Below are 17,172 nucleotides of genomic sequence, written 5' to 3' on the forward strand. Positions count from 1 at the left end.
TCCAACATAGCACTAAGTCAGGGTCCTATCGACACAAGGTTTTCCAGTGGGACTCCCCCGCTTCCCCTCGCGCACACTTTGATTCTGTTCTAGGGGTTCCCCCAACCCTCCTGAGCAGATTTGGAATACACATGGGGGAAGAAAAGGAAGGGAAGAAATTAAGCCCAAGAATATACCTACTTTCTAAGTTACAAAGATTATAACAGTCCATATCTCCAGGTTTCCAATATAGTCTTAACATCGGTATACTCTGTATCCTAGAGAGCAGTGTGGTTTATTGACTAGGCTGGAGTGTCAAATTAGGACCTGGGAGAGCTGGGCTAAAAGCCCAACTAGCTGTTGTAAGGGTTCCTGAAATAATGTGGGTAAAAAATGTTGAACACTCTAAAAGTGCTATATGCAAAGTGTGTTATCTTTTTCCTCCCATGAGGGAACAGAAAGATCAGTTCATAAAAAGTATGTTTTACCTTCATATTTGATCTGCTTTCAGGCTGCAGTTGTTAAATGGAATTGCCAGGGCTAGAAAGAAACTTGTTCCCATCTGTCTTATATTCCTTAATGGCTGCAGGGTGTGATTCTTAAGGTTTTTTATTGTTATTTATTAAATTTATATCCTGGAGCCCAGGGCAGCAAACGCACACACTAAAAACACTCTAACGCATCTTAAAAATAGACTTTAAAACATATGAAAACAAAACATCTTTTAAAAACATCTTTTTTTCAAAAGTTGAAGTCCACTTGGAGTCAGAAATGGCCTTCAAACTGATCTAGCTTAGATTTGGATATCATTTGGTGTTGGAGGTATCAAAACTTATCAGTGGCTCAAATTGAGAAGTGCAAGTAAACTATTTAGCAGTAATAGTGAGCAGTTGGTAGTGTGCTTTTACAAAACATCACGTTACTCCTTTTAACATTGGCTATAGCTGATAGTTGGCAGCAGACGCTGCTTTCTTTATTGATAATGTTTTGTCTTCAGTGTTGCTGTTGATCAGTGCACTTAATAATTTCACTGCCAAGCTTTCATGCCCAGATGGATTTAATAGAGCTTTTCTTTGGAAACAAAAATATTTTCTAGAGTGACACATAGCTATGTTTTGCTCGGGTGTAATCTGTCTTGAACACCGTAGATATCTCCAAGACCAGCAAAGTAACTGAACACGTATGTGGCTGCAGAAAGGCAGTAATAGAATGTTTTCATGATTTAAAGTTGAATATATCTAAGAGCAGGCCTTTAATTGCTGCTGTGATTCCAGCCACACACACTGAAATCTTCACTCTTCCCATTGAAAACTGGAATGCCACAGTTCCCAACATTCTGTCAAACTCTAGAATGAGCAGGATTTGGGTATGAAAATGAAAGGGTGAGGCTGTATAGATTTGATTCTTAATGTCATGAGCCCCTGTGCAGATGGTGTCCTAAGGTCCTCCCTTCACAATGTACTCACACAAACTTTCATGCATGCACACACTAGTGTGCACCCATGCTCTGGCACACATCCAGTCTCTGTCTCGCCTGCACCCTGTCTGTCTCAGTCTTGTGCCCATGTCCTCTGTCTGGCTCTCGCATCCCCCCCCCCCCATGTAAATAGTACTTAGATACTGAATTTCAAGATGTGGATTTCATTTGCATCTTATACCATTGTGGGAGCATAAGGATTTAACCAAGTGCTTTCAGAGTCGCAGTTAGTATCTTTTATAACTAAGAGATAGAAACAGCGTTCACTTCTGTTTTTAGTCATGTTTAAACTTTAACTATGGGAAGAATTTTGTAGATGGGATAGGAGGATGACCTCTTGCTGTAAACAGTGAACTTTGATAACTTAGCATCCCTGTGACATTTTGATGTTTTGCCTAAAAAATTCATTTCACCATAGTTCTGTATGTCTTCCCTATCCTTTAGAATTACTTCAGAGGTTGGTCTAGAAATAGATAGCCAGCAAGAAGAAGAATCATCTCAAGCTCCTGATGAGTCAGATCTCCCTTCTACCAGTCAAGATCCTCCTTCTAGTTCATCTGCAGGTACAGTTACTTCTGTCAGTGCCGTGGATAATAAATTTGAAGTACTGTTGACATTTCATTGCTCCGGGGCTGCCAAGTTAACATAATTAAGCTCCAAGGTTTGTTCTTTTCAGTTAGAAGATCTTCATATTTCCCTATTACCATTTTGTCTGCATCCATGGAGGAGAGATTATGGTATGTTCAATTTTGGGAAGGAGGACATTCATCAAGTCTAAGTGATAGAAAGAAAGGGGTCCCCGAAAAATCCTTGCAGCTTAAAAGATCTAAATATCTGAGTAGAAAGACCTAGATTCTCAGTCCTCCATACGTTTGACCAAAATAACACATTTTAACATATTGAGCAACAACAGGAGTTTTTTTGTTTTCCATGACTTTTCAGCAAACCTCTCAGTACAGGAACCTGTGTGTGTTGCCACTTGATACTAACATTTTGGTTTTAACTAGATAGCAGCATGTAAAAGGTTGGAAGTCAATTATTTTTTCCAGTTAGAGATTTTATTTGCCCTCACAGGTTTGTAGTACAGAAATCAAAATAACAGCTTGCATATTGAAGATCAGCCATGACTATACTTTCTAGCATCACAAGTCAAACTACAATCATGGCCATACTTTTTTTTTCCCCCGTGCTGTTTCCTTTTCAGACACAAGCAGTAATCATCCCAAGCCTTTCCGGCGAGTTAGACTTCAGCCACCAACCTTAAGAACTGGAGTTCGTGGTCGTCAGTTTAACAGACAGAGGGGTAGGTGTCCTTTAGTGCTAGCACTAGCAAGTCTGGGTTAAACTTTATATGATCCCAAATAAGTTTCCTTACTTGCCGTTAAGAAAAATGAAGTATGTATGTATTGAATAGTATTGCAGCTACCAAAGCATGCATGGGGCTTAGGGACACTGAATAATGTAGGACTCTTTACTACAAAGACTTTATAATATATGTCAGCCTATGTTCTTGTTCAGCTGAAAAAGAAAATAATGTAATTTAAAGATGATCTGATGATGTTATAAAGTGATGTGAGTTGCAGTAGCCAACAAAAAATAAATACAAGTAACTCATCAGCAGAACTTAAAACTTTTTTAAAAAAAACCCTAATGTCAAAGCTCATACTTGGAAAAAAAGAATTAAAGATCTTGTCAGAAGCACTGATCTCTGGAATTGCATTAATTTCCAGTAATTCATTGTTATGAGGCCCAGTTACACCATGGCTCTTGGGAAGAAGGGATACCTGGCCAAACAGAGGGTCCCCCTCTAGTTTGCTCTTCCCTGCTATACTCCAACCCAGTCTCACTTCCTCTCATGGGCCAGGGTGTACCTGGGCTGCGTGACAGTCTAGTTATTATAACTGAAATGAACCAGAAGGTATTTCCAGCACAGCCTGCTGTTTTTGAATTGGTTAAAATGGGTGTAATGGAAAGGAAACTCTGCATACCAAATTAAGCATGCTGTCCTATTAATGCTTCTGGCTATGCTATCCTGCATAAAATGGTGGAATTAATCTCCCGAAAGGCTGGTAGTGGTAGGGGCTTCCAATGAATTCTGTAACAGTGATATGTAATGTAGCAAACAGCTAATAGTAGTTAATTGGCGCAAAAATATATTAACACTCTTCTTTATCCTTACAGGTATAACTCATGCCATGGGTGGCAGAGGAGGCCTGAACAGAGGCAATATTAACTAAGTTATGTACAAATGCTAAACAGTGTGTACTGTCTAGTCTGCTCTTATCCTGTATTAGTGTCATGGCTGCCAAGCTTAAAGCAGTTTTTTAATTTTGAATTTGGATTGGTGTATGAACATTTCATTGTCTTTTATTAATAAAAACTAGAGAAATTGACAGTTGACATTTCTTTCAGCTCTTTGAGTTTCCAAGTCAGTCTACTGGGCACTTGTACCATGCATTGGACACAGTCTGCAGCGTGACTGGTCTTGCTATTCTGCTGCCCATGTCCACATTGTAGTATTGATCTGAAAGAGACAGAAAATGTAGATATGATCTCATAAAGTCCCAGAAGTAGGAAAACGTGACTTATCTGAAACCCTATTGCCCACTATCCTACAGTGTCCTTTGCAAAGACCTCAGAATGACTCGCAGATTGATTCTGTGGCACATTTCCTCAGAAGTCAGTCCTACTGAATTCAAGTGTGGTTAGTATTATAGCCTTAAATCAGGTGGCACCAGCCTTCTTGGTTCTTTGGGTACACTCCTGAAAAAGCCCACCCTGGACCCATTGGTTTGTGACAACTACCGACCGGTTGCAAATACCCCCTTTTTAGGGAAGGTGAATGAGAGGGTTGTGGTGCAGCAATTGCAAGTACTCTTGGATGAAACAAGTTATCTTGACCCATCTCAGTCTGGGTTCAGGCCTGGTTATGGGACTGAATCGGCCTTGGCTGCCCTGAAGGATGACCTTTATCGGGAGAAGGACAGGGGGAGTGCGACCCTGTTATTCTTACTTGATCTCTCAGCGGCTTTTTATACCATTGACCTTGGTATCCTTCTGAACCGACTTGGTGAGATGGGTATTGGAGGAACTGTTTTACAGTGGTTCTGATCCTATCTCCAAGGTCGCTCTCAGAGAACAGCATTGGGTGACTGTCTTTCGGTCCCCTGGCAGTTGTGCTGTGGGGTGCCGTAGGGTACCATCTTGTCCCCCATGCTGTTTAACATCTATATGAAGCCCTTGGGAGCAGTCATCAGGAGCTTTGGGGCCAGGTGTCAGCAGTATGCTAACGATACCCAGCTCTATTTCTCCATAACATCTGAATCAGGAGAGGCCGTGCAAGCCCTGAACTGCTGCCTGGACTTGGTGGTGGGCTGGATGAGGGCCAATAAACTGAGTCTGAATCCTAGCAAGACGGAGGTGCTGTGGATTGGTGGTTCCCGAGTTCGGATAATTGGTCAGTTGCCTGCTTTGGATGGGGTCATACTGCCTCTGAAAGAGCAGGTCCGTAGTCTGGGGGTGCTCCTTGATCCATCTTTGTTGCTAGAGGCCCAGATGACCTCTGTGGCTAGGAGTGCCTTTTACCAGCTTCAGCTGATAAGACAGCTGTGGCCGTTTCTGGACTACTGTAATGCTCTCTATGTGGGGCTGCCCTTGAGATTGGTCCGGAAGCTGCAGCTGGTGCAAAATGCGGCAGCAAGACTGCTCACTGGGGCAGGGTATTGCCAACATGTCACCCTGCTGCTGAAAGAATTGCACTGGCTTCCCATTTGCTACCAGGGAGAGTTCAAGGTTCTAGTTTTGGTGTACAAAGCCCTATACAGGTTGGGACCAGGATACCTGAAAGACCGTCTTCTCCCTTATATACCCAGTTGATCACTGCACTCTGCAGGTGAGGGCCTCCTGCAGATACCATCTGATCAGGAGGTTTGTTCTGCACATTATAGGGTGGTTCTTCAGTAAATTACAAGACTTGCAACAGTGTATCAGAAGAACAACTGATAATCAAAATGACTTCAAAGGGAATTTCTATTCTAGTAAAGGCTCAACATATCATTGGACATGCAATAACACTGCCAGGCTCTGAGTTAGGTGATAATTATTTTTATGTAGTCTTCAATTTAGGTAATGTTAATAGTCTTAACATTGTTAATAAATTTCTTGGGAAGTTTATACTGCCACCTTTCCCCAAGTGCAAATTATTTACTAAGCATTAATATTTGCGATATTTAAAGGTAATAACCAGCACTCTGAATTGGGCCCAGAAGGCATTAATAACTAGTGTTACTGAAACAAAATCAGGGTAACATGCTCTGGCTCACTGTCCCCTGCCAATAATCAGGTGGCTGTGTTCTGTATCAATTAAAGCTTCTGAACAGTCTTTATTTATTATTTATTTATTAAATTTATAGCCTGCCCTTCCTCCTCGAAGGAGCCCAGGGCAGCAAACAAAAAAACTCTAAAAACACTCTAAAACACTCTAAAACATCTTAAAAACAAAATACTTTAAAACATATTAAAATAAAACATCTTTAAAAACATTAAAGCAAAGCCCTATGTAAAATGCATTACAGCAATTCCGACTGGATGTGTGACAAGCGCATGGACAACTGAGGCAAGATCAGACTTGTCTGGATAGGGTCACAGTTGCTGTACCAGTTTAACCTGGTAAAAGGCACTGCTGACTACCATTGCTGCCTGAGCTTCCCCAGTCAGCGATGAGTCCAACAGCACCCCCAAGCTGCAACCCTGAACTTTCAGAGGGAATATAATTCAATTGAGGACAGATTGAACAACTCTATCTAGGATTCTCTCTCTGTTTTATCTAGATTAAGTTTCAGCTTATTCACCCTCATCCAACCATCCAAAATGGCTTCAAATTCCACAGTTCCACTGCAATGAATCCATAGAAAACAGACTTGGATCTTAGTGTTGTCTGCATACTGATGATACTTCAGTCCAAATCTCAGGAAGACTTCTCCAAGCTGTTTGGGATTTGCTTCCTTCCAATGCTATGCATTGTACTTTAAGCACCGCTTCTAGCAAGTAATTTTTGGCTTGAAGTTCATATCCAGATGCAGTGCATGCTTTTTTTTAACCTTTTTATTTTACAGGGCACTGATCCTGTCCGGTTTAGCATTTCCAGTTATTTTAAAGTGGAAAACAAGTAGTATGTGTCCATTTTGTATCTGAACTGAAGTAATAATAATAATAATAATAATAAACTTTATTTCTACCCCGCCCCTTTTCCAATAGGACTCAGAGCGGCTTACAACTAAAAACAACACCAATTAAAACATACAGAGTATATTATTAAAAAAGAATTAAACTATGAGAAAAATTAAAACCATAAAATACAGGTTAAAAACAGCGGACAATTTAAAATAATAAAATCATATAATGTAGTACAGAATTGATTGTGAAAAGCCGCCTTAAATATTTGCCAATTTGAGTAGCGGTGGTTGTGATAATATTGCTGCAGCTTACCTTTAGAAAAAGCATAGTAATCATAACCATCCTGCTTCTGATCATTTGGTACTGATATAAGAGAATTCACTTCTTTGGGAAATCCTCTCCAGTATGATGCAACTTTGATTTCCTGCTGCAGGACTCCTGCAAAAGCAAAATAATCTCTTGAAATTAGGAAGATATAAAAAGTGAAAAGTCATAATCTTGTTGGGCATGTAACACATGAAACAAATGTTTTAAGTAGCTTAAATATATTCAAAGAAATAGCATAGCTGAAGGAAACGCATCCATAGACCATTCTTTTGAAACAGCTGAGCTGCCATCATGTACACAGACAGTTTAATTTTTTATTTAAGCAGCTTCACTGCTGGATTGTACACTATTAACAGTAAGAAGTGGTGAACGTACCAGTTGGCTGAGGGCTGATCCGAACAACTGGGTAATGTTGGACTCTGATGGTACGGAAAATTTGATGAGGTCTTACTGAACGTTCAATGCGCCGCCGCCTCATGCTAATCACAGCTTCTGGTTTGTAAGCTGGATAGTTCACAATCGCAACTTTCTTCTTGCACTTCTTTGCTCCCCCTTGTTTGTAGGTATATTGTTGGACGTTGCCACCTAGAGCAAAAACATTGTATTAAATCTGTTTGGGGTCATAAGGCAGAAACAAAATATATTCCACTGTTATTTCAAAAAATAAAAATAACTGTGATGTTAGTATATAATAAAGTATTGACAGCTAATTTGTAAAATCCGCACTGGCATCACAACTAGTATGTCTCATTCTCAACTGAACTCTTAACTAGGGTAGCAATTTACTCAATCAGTAAAATACTACTTTTTTTACAGCTTAAATCCATTGGATTGTATATAATGTTAGTAATACTCACTACCTTTTTAATGTAAGTAGACCAAACATGATCCCCCCCTTCAAAACTGTTTTTCTCTTGTAAATTTATGTAGATTTAATTGAGAAAAATGTTCTTCGTTTCGATGGATAACAAAGCTAGATATAATGTAACTCCAGCAATCAATCCAAGACCTGCAATGCATATTAAATTTATCATTTAGTTACATTGTGAATGTTCAACATCGGTATTGATTCACCCAAGCCAAAATATCCAAGGACCTTATTTGCCTTGTATATAGGGCTTGTCATGTACCGGATAGGTACCCTAAAGAAAAATCCTACCTTTTTTGAAGAAATATACAGATTCTGGCCTGTTCTTGTGTTTGGCCACAGAGAGAGCCCCTATAATTTTCCCATTTAGTCCTCCAAATCCTTTTATAATCAGCTTGGGATAGCCAATATCCATTTTATCATTGGTGAAACGCCAGTACTGAGAATCCTGACAAAGTGAATGAAAATATGTCAAACGTAAAATGTATATTTCATTGGGTGATAATGCCATTCATGTGGAAATATAACAGCAGGCTAATGTCAAAATAATCCTCTTATTTGGAGAAATTCTGGGAGGGGGGATTGAACTAACTACATGAGGAAAAAATCGTGAGATGCAAATTAGTCTTACAACATTCCAGTAGATTCCATCACAAAAATCCACATTTATTTGTTTTTTATTAGTTGTCTTTCCACTGCAGATTGTGACTTGGAGCAAGACTAAAGTCACAAAAGCACATACAAATTTATTTGAAATAACAGCAATAAAACAAATTATATTAAAACTAGAACTTTCTTTTAAAGACTCTAGGCTCAGAAAGCTGTCAAAAACTGCAAGGCCTTCACTGGCTGTCAGAAGTGGCATTGCCCCACCAACCTTGGCCAGCCCCTGTTTGTCTGCCTTCTTACTTATATGTAACCCAAGGGTTGGCCCTGGCTGTCAGCTTCCTCCTCCTTAGTCTCAGAGTTGTTCTTGTAGAACTCAGCAGGGAGATGGCTAGGGGCAAAACAAGCATTAGTTAGCGTTCTCATTAGTTCCGGTTCCATCCACTATTGGGATCTCTGCCCCACTGGCACCAATGGACACCAGCCTCCACTACTGTCTGTGGAAACTTGTACACAAGAGGGTACTCCCTGTGCTGTTTCTCACTATAGAGGCCACCATTCCATGCCTTAAGAACATAAGAAGGGCCATGCTGGCTCAGGCCAAAGGCCCATCCAATCCAGCATCCTGCTCACAGTGGCCAACCAGATGCCTAAGAGGAGCCCACAAGCAAGACGTGAGTGCAATAGTTGTCCCCCAGCAACTGGTATTCAAAGACATACTGCTTCTTTGATAGTGAAGGCAGAACATAGCCATGGTTAGCCTTACTCCTCCATGAATTTGTCTAACTCTTTTAGAGCCATTCAAGGTGTTGGCCATCACTGCATCTGTGGGAGGGGATTCCATACTTTAACTATGCACTGTGTGTTTTAGGACTTGCCCTAGAATATGGACCGTTTTTATTAGTGTTGTAACTACTGTTTGACATTTTGAATCCAGAGGGTTTTTTATTAATTTTTGGATGTACGCTGTATTAATGATTTTAAATTTCACTGGATGTATGATGAATTAATGTTCTTGTGCATATTTGTGTTATGACCTGTGGACACCATTAAACTTACTTATTATGCGTTGTGAGAAGTATTTTTTTATCCCTCCTGAAGCTAAAAGTAGTGGTATCTCTTGATCAAAGTGCAGAGGGAAGAATATATGCCACCTTGGAGGAAATGCTTGCTGAAATTGGCCCCTTTAAATACCATTTTCTGAGTTAGTTTTCTCTAGCTATGTAACAGCCCAGGGAAGGTATGTGCACATATACTTCTCCATTACCAAGTGCCCTCCGGAGATCTTGCTTTGCAATACAGAAGGAGCAGGTGGGAACTCTTCTCCTGGCACCCTCTCGTCCTCTCAATCCATCCCCACACTACTTTCTCCCACCCAATATTCTGCACCCATGTTTACTTTCAGTAGTCCAGAATCCTGGGGGGGGGAGGAGGAGGAGTTTTAAGAAGCAAGTAACTGGCAAGCAAAAAGAACATGCACCCTGCCTCACAGAATGTCCCATCCTGAGAGTAAGGCCCCATCTGTACTATACATTTAAAGCAGTATTATGCCACTTTAAACAGTCATGGCTTCCCCCAAAGAATTCTTGGAACTGTAGTTTGTTAAGGGTGCTGAGAATTTTTAGGACACCTCAGAATGCGTTAACAGTCCTGCTTCACTGGGAATTGTAGCTCTGTGAGGTTAATAGGGGTCTCCTAACAACTCTGCACCCTTAACACTTTTTTTAATGGAAATTGCTGCAGAAATGTGGAAAACTGAATTTAAGATTGGAAAAATAAGAAACTGAGAACCAAAATTGACAAATCTTTCTATCCCTATCACTGACCCGACAAAGGACTTACTGTGTGTGGTTGGGGATAGATAGGTACATTGTTGATGCCCTCACCATGCATGTGAGGCAGTGTGTAATGTGGAGACACAGGCCCAGTTTACTTCATCCTTGTGTATAAGCAGAAGGGGGGGATGCCTGCATGCTCCAGGATATGTATGGAAAGGATCCAACCATCTTGGATCTTCCTGAACCAGCTCTAGGCAATGGCTCAGCCCTGGACTGCTTTTGGGAGGAAGGGCAAGATATATATTTACATTGGCACCACATGGTCTGAACCTGGAGGACAGTACCACCACTACTCAGCTTCTGCAAATGAAGCCCCTCTGAGCATTCCATCCTCAAAGCTCTATACTGCCACCTTGGTAACAGCATTTGTATGTTGGCAGCTGATGAAGGCGGAAGCTGAAATGTGTAAGTTCAGCAAGCTTCATAAATTAATGTAAATTGTAAACACTTTACTAACATTTAATCAGTTGATGCTCTGTATAGTACATGGACATCAGGTTTGTTTTTAGAAACGCTACTCATGATAATTTCTTGATGTAATGCCACCATCATTAGGTACTTCTCTCAAAGTGATGTCACAGCAGAGTAGGAAGTGGAATAAGATTTATGGGTTTCTGACAAAGGAATTCATGTGAGGCACACAAGAGAAGTACCTTTGTTGGCAACTGGAACTTCAACTCAGATCTGCTCTAGTCTCAGAGCATTTTGCTGTCACTTGAAAGGTTTGGATAGGTTCTTAAGCAAATTCATAAACCATGAGGGCTATAATTTTCTCTCTCCCTCTCCTCATCCCCCATCCCTGGCAATAAAAATGCAATAAATAACTTCACAATTTGCTGCACTTTCATGACACCCAAAATCAACTGATTTTGAATGGAATGTGGAATGGATGCTCCTCATGCATACTTTTTTTTTGCAGCATCCACATGATGTTGGCATCCAGATGCCAGCCAGTACTCCCCCACCCTACCCCATTTAACCCATTTTTATCCTTTCCAAGGAAAATCTGATATATAAAATACAACAAGTTGCCAATGACCCATTTGCAAATTAAGTCCCCATCTGGGAGTAGCTCCATCTAATGGTAGAGCTGACCCTGTTTGCAGCCTTGTTAATTTTCCTGAGATATAACCCAATTTTTTAATAAAAACCTATTTTAACACTTCACTTAAAAAATAAATAAGACAATTCCTTTACAGACCATGCTAATGGTCATGAGCTTATGTGATTAGAGGGAAGGAATTAGCTTAACTAAAAAAAGCCCAGGATATTTTCAATAAAACATCTATGATTTGGCACTCAAAATCTGTCCTATTGAAGCAACCACCAGGTTTGGTTTACTAATGAGATTGGGGGGGTATGCTCTTTCTTAACGCAACAAATTAAAATTAAAATCCTGGCAACATATATGGGAAACATAAGGGTAGGGTGAAAGAAACAGAAGATCTTGTGAAAAGTATTATCTGGAACACAGTTAATTCTTCAGACAAAAGTGAACATGCTCATGTAATATCAATATGCACTTCATTTATTTTTTATTTACTGTACATCCCACCTTCCCTTCAAATTGCTCAAGGAAATATACATGGTTCTCTCCCTGCTCCTTTATTCCCTCACAATCCACCCTGTGAGGTAGGTTGGGTTGTGTGAGGTTTTGAACCTGGGTCCAAAACATCGCACTGTCTGCTACATCTAACTGGCTCTCGCATTTGGCTTAAACAAAAACAAAAAAAATCATACTTAAATTACACATGTAGAAGTTAAATATGGAGGAATCTTAAAGTTAACCTGGTTCCATCTCTCTAAGCAGGACGTGCCCAATCGCCCAAGCCACCCAAAGAGCTGCTTGGTGTGCCAAATTTGGGGGGATCACCAAGAAAGCCACACACAGCCTGAGGTTTCTTCTCAGCAACTTGGCAAGCATGTCTTGGATTGCGTGTAACAGCAAAGTGTCTTGGGCCAGTCCTGTCCATTCCCCAAAATCCTCACCATTAAATCTTGGCATAATGAACACAAGTTGCTGGAATTTCAGGGGTCACTTCTGTTTTTAACACTCTTCCAGCTGAGCAGTAGGAAATATTTAATATGAAGTGTGGTGCAGTGGTCTGGTAGTTCTTGGAAACTACTCTGGTTCTTCAAACTGTTTCCATATTAATTTTTAAGAGAGATGTTTTTACCAGGTGCCTAAACACTGTGGTGGTTTCTCTTCTTCAGAAATATTAATGGTGCACATCAAAAACATTCTGTCTTTCTGCCTGAGAGTTTAGTTTGTAAATGAAGCTTGCTTAAGAGTGCAGTACTTAGTTGATAAATGGAGTAGATCAGCCAATTGAAAACCTGGTGATTAAGTAAAACAGTGTTGCCAATTAATCAGGCATCACTTTTAAAATGTCAAGCAGTTTTTAAATATTCATAAAAACTGCAGATGGCGGGCACCATCTTAGAAGAGGCATTAGAGAAAGGGAGATGTTGCTTCTAAGATGGCACATTCTGTGACATATATGTGCATCATCTGAGGCTGAAAACAAAGAAAATATGTTTTCTTTGAAACTATTACTTTATATCTAAATTTATGTAGCTGTAATTGGTTGAAAATAAAATATTAAGGTGTCTTTAAATGGGTGGTGGCTCTTCTTGTGCTCATTAATTTTCTTACTTCACATTGTATTTAAATGTGAACATAGGAAATGTTGCATCCCTTTGCTGATTTCTAAGATGCTTCCAGACTGTTCCTATTTTATGGGTAGGATTTAATTGACCACCGGCAAATTCACAATTAAAGTGAATTTGGCACTCCTGCACAACAAACCCACTTCCTATAATAAAAAATTAAAAACTCAGTTCTTGCAATAAGGAAAGTGACAGGAAAATCCACTAGAAAATGTGGGATAACAATTGCTTGATGTGATGTTGTATAACCTCCTCACAAACAAGTCAGAATGAATGCTGAATAAACAGTTGACATTGTATAGCCTCCCTACAAACTCTGCAAACAAGTCAGGATGAATGTTTAATAAACTGGTCACCTGGAATCAGCCTTAGTATCAGTGGTCCCAGTCCAACCCATTTGCAACACAGCCCCATGCCTGTTTCACCAGAAGTAAGTCCCTCTGCGTTCAGTTGGGCTTACCTGGGTAAGTGTGTACTGGACTGCAGCCTTAGGCATTCTTAAATCCACTCAGATTGTTTGGATTGTATCCTAGAACACAGATCTAGACATCTGCATAGCTAAGAAAGCACTTTGAGACAAAAGTGACAGCTGTCTTGCAGTGATCAGATTATGTTGGAGGGAAGGCATGTCAGAGGGGAGGTTAGGTTAGAACCTTGCTCCATGACATGGTAGTTTTAGTTTTCTGTGACAAGGAAACTCATTATTTTATGTTATTTTTGCATAGGGAAACATTTGATCATATGAGTTCCAGCCTACAGTCTGAAGTAGTACAGTGCAGATACAAGTTAACCACCTCATTGAAAAAGTAGGCTTCTTTCTAGTATCTGACTAATACATCCACAGAAACAAAACTTTACAAATTCTGCAAAACATATCCAGCCCTAAAAGGAATTGTTTGGTCAGCAATATTTGAATTACGTGGTGCATAATAAGCAAAGATAAGCAATGCAGAATTGAAATATTTGTTTGCAAACTTCAGGTTCTGTTTTTTGTTTTAATTTTGGTGCAACGTTGATGATCTCTGTGTTATAATCAGCATCTACAAATATTAACTTGTCAATGTACCAGCATGCACATTAAGGAAATCAAATGACCCACCTTAAAAAAGAAGGTTTTGCCATCACAGTTACATCTAGAGAAGACGGAGTCAATGGGAGAGGGGATACCCCATACCTCTGTGATTTTACGGGGGAAAGGTGATGGTGGACTTGTTCCGTTCAGCAACCAGTAGTAATGACCTGCAAAATCAAGTAGAGGTTCGGTGTATGGAGAAAGAGGAATGTATTACTCAATCTTACCAATACAGGGGTGTTTACTAGAAGGGGAAAGGCTGATCACCACAAGTTGCCTGGTGCATTGATTTTTGGAATTCTGCACAAATTGTTTTTTGGTGATTTGATGGTGGCAATGACTGCTTTCTGCAAAGAAGCAAATATTTTTATTTCTTGGCCATCAAAACAAAATGGTCCCAGTCCAGCAAGAAAGATTCCTCACTGGAGGCAGGCTTGCTGGGTATACATTTCAGTGCTCATTTAAGTGCCATTGTACTGGCTGGCTGTGTCTTTTTGATGGGGATGAGGATGGAGATAGCTGCACACCCATCAAGAGCCATCAGTTATTGTGTGTGTGTGTGTGTAGCTGCACGCATATTCATTGTTTTTAAAGATTTTAAAAGGTTTTTTAAAATATGTTTTATCATCTGTTTGCTAACAACATGGTCAGTATTTTTATTTTGTGATATTTTGTCAAAAATCATAAGCTCCTTAGCACACTCACCTCTGAATACAGCTAATGATCCATTTTGTAAAGGGACAATCCCCTCTGCCGGCTTCCGATTGCATAAATTCATCTCTTGAGGTACATCTGGTACAAAATAATTAGCCATTTTAATGGTAAAAATCCAAGTTTTATATAGCGAAGGATTCTCTATTAAACAATGTTTACCAAAGGTACATAGCTGAGTTTATGATACTAAAATTCATTGGGCATTAAAACTTAACTTGTCTCCAGGCATAATTCTTACAAAGATACATGCCATTGCCAGATCTTGGGTTAAGGAGTCATTACTAATTGGCTTCTAACACTCTTATCCTAAATATTTGCCCTGACCATTTCTAGAAGGTTTACAAGGATCCAGTGATTTGCTCTGCAGTCAGACCATACACACATATGAAACAAGTCCTATGAAGAAAGATTGGTGCAATTGGGCATTTTTATAATTCTGAAGAGGATCAAGGGACAGAAAGCAAGACTACATCTAACAGGCGTAAGTTACAGGAAGATAGGTTTCAGCTGAACATTAGGAGAAATGTCTTGACAGTAAGAACAGCTTGACAATGAAACAATTTACTTGGGTGTGGGGTAGTTGGCTCTTCTTCACTGGAGGTCTTCAAGAAGAGGCTGAACAGCTATCTGCTGAGGATGATCTACCTGCATTCCCTGCACTGAGCAGGAAAGAGACTAGAATCTAGATGGTTGACGGGGAAAAACAGTTCTATACTTCTATGATACCGTATATATAATATTCAAAGCTTTAGTCTTAACATTTATATCACCTAAAAGGACATCATTTGGTACACTATATTCCATAAAATCAAAGCTTTTTCCATTTAAAAATACAGTTTACGCTACTGATAATTCTACTGGCAGATGATGCTAAATTCCTATACCATTCACCTGCATGAGATTGTTCACCATTATTATATTACAGATGGGGGGACTGGGGGTAGATATGTACATGCATATAGGGTCTTATAGGAATAATTTCTGGTAACATTCAAATTTATTAAAGTTTTATTTCACCCTTTCTCCAAGAAGCTCAAGCTAAGTTCTATGCCCCCACTCATTTCTATCCTCACAACAATAATCCTCGACGTCGAAGGCCCTTCTCCGTGTCCCAACGCATAGGGAGGCACGGAGAACGATAACTAGAGCTAGGGCCTTCTCAGTGGTGGCCCCCGAACTATGGAACGCCCTCCCTGATGAGATACGCCTGGCGCCTTCTTTGTTATCTTTTCGGCGCCAGGTAAAGACCTACCTCTTCGCCCAGGCATTTTAAAAATTTAAAAATTTGAATTTAAAATTGAAATTTTTTAATTATGTTTTATTGTGTATTGTATTTACATCCACTTGTATTTTAACCTGTTTTATTATGCTGTACACCGCCCTGGGAGCTTATTGCTATAGGGCGGTCTAAAAATGTAATAAAATAAATAAATAATAAATAATCCTCTGAGGTAAAGTAAGGCTAAGACAGAATGACTTGAACCTATCTCTCTCCTGCTATCTCAGTCCATTACACTACATGGGAAATGATCCCACAACACTCAAAAGTAGTCATAGGGATGCTTTTTGATGTTGTATTACTGCTAAATGTACTCCTGGGCTACTATATTCTAGAATATAAGATCTATTGACTTTTTCTAGAAACCCATATAGCTCTTAAAAACTCCACACCAGGGAGCAAACACCAATGTCATGCCAGTCATGTCAGTGCAGAATTCCTCCAGAGCATTCTCTAGGACAATATCACCCAGAGTATTTGTTTGCTTGTTTGTGTCTTTGCATACCACTTTTCAGGGTCATACCTCTGTCTTAAGGTGGTTCACATACTAAAAGAAATTAAAATAATAAAATACAGATTTCACAGTAACAATAATAATTCATTCTAAAACCAGCAGTAAATAGTAAGACAATAAAACAGAAAACAAAAATAGCAGCAGCAGATAAATTACAGTAGGGCCCCACTCATACAGCAGGTTAGGTTCCAGATCCCTGCCGAAAAGTGAAAATTGCTGAAAATTGGAACATAGCCTTTTTTCCCACTTGCGAATGCATACAAAAGCCTAATAACATGTTTACACTATCATATATTAAGTGCGCAATAGAGCTAGGCCTAAAAAAATGATAAGAAAGTAAAATGAATATACAGTACTGTACACACATGCCGTACCTTGTTGTCAGCAATAAGGGAGTGCATCAGCGATGAGTATTATCATCCTGCAAGAAATAGGTGAGGCGCATTGCTTTGGTTGCACATAAGAAGCGCTCCGATTTATGCCCAGGGCCCAAACGCTCACCACCCAAGAAGGGGCCGAGGAAAATACGGCCTTGGAAGACCGGGAAAGTGAGTGTTGGCTGCAGCGCTTCTATCCTTGCTGGGTCTCCTTGCATGGCGCTGAGGAGTGGGTTGGGGCTGATGCAGGTGTTATTCCTGTGTGCACAAAGGTTA

The 17,172-nt window shown here is 39.9% G+C and overlaps 2 protein-coding genes across 9 annotated transcripts in view; one reads left to right on the forward strand and one right to left on the reverse strand.

Moving 5' to 3' along the window:
- TPR (translocated promoter region, nuclear basket protein) overlaps nt 1–3,854 on the forward strand; it is a 75,676-nt gene extending 71,822 nt beyond the window's left edge. For all 4 annotated transcript variants that reach the window (XM_061634023.1, XM_061634024.1, XM_061634022.1 and 1 more), the window contains 3 exons: nt 1,901–2,019; nt 2,661–2,759; nt 3,638–3,854. In XM_061634023.1, coding sequence (XP_061490007.1) covers nt 1,901–2,019; nt 2,661–2,759; nt 3,638–3,693 — 274 coding nt within the window. In that variant the 3' untranslated portion in view covers nt 3,694–3,854. The remainder of the gene's footprint in view (nt 1–1,900; nt 2,020–2,660; nt 2,760–3,637) is intronic.
- PRG4 (proteoglycan 4) overlaps nt 2,510–17,172 on the reverse strand; it is a 66,281-nt gene continuing 51,618 nt past the window's right edge. For all 5 annotated transcript variants that reach the window (XM_061634016.1, XM_061634017.1, XM_061634020.1 and 2 more), the window contains 6 exons: nt 14,718–14,804; nt 14,040–14,179; nt 8,118–8,274; nt 7,334–7,543; nt 6,944–7,069; nt 2,510–3,980 (listed from right to left, as the gene is read on the reverse strand). In XM_061634016.1, coding sequence (XP_061490000.1) covers nt 3,886–3,980; nt 6,944–7,069; nt 7,334–7,543; nt 8,118–8,274; nt 14,040–14,179; nt 14,718–14,804 — 815 coding nt within the window. In that variant the 3' untranslated portion in view covers nt 2,510–3,885. The remainder of the gene's footprint in view (nt 3,981–6,943; nt 7,070–7,333; nt 7,544–8,117; nt 8,275–14,039; nt 14,180–14,717; nt 14,805–17,172) is intronic.

Source organism: Rhineura floridana, chromosome 6 (genome assembly GCF_030035675.1).
Source record: "Rhineura floridana isolate rRhiFlo1 chromosome 6, rRhiFlo1.hap2, whole genome shotgun sequence".
NCBI classification, from domain to species: Eukaryota; Metazoa; Chordata; class Lepidosauria; order Squamata; family Rhineuridae; genus Rhineura; species Rhineura floridana.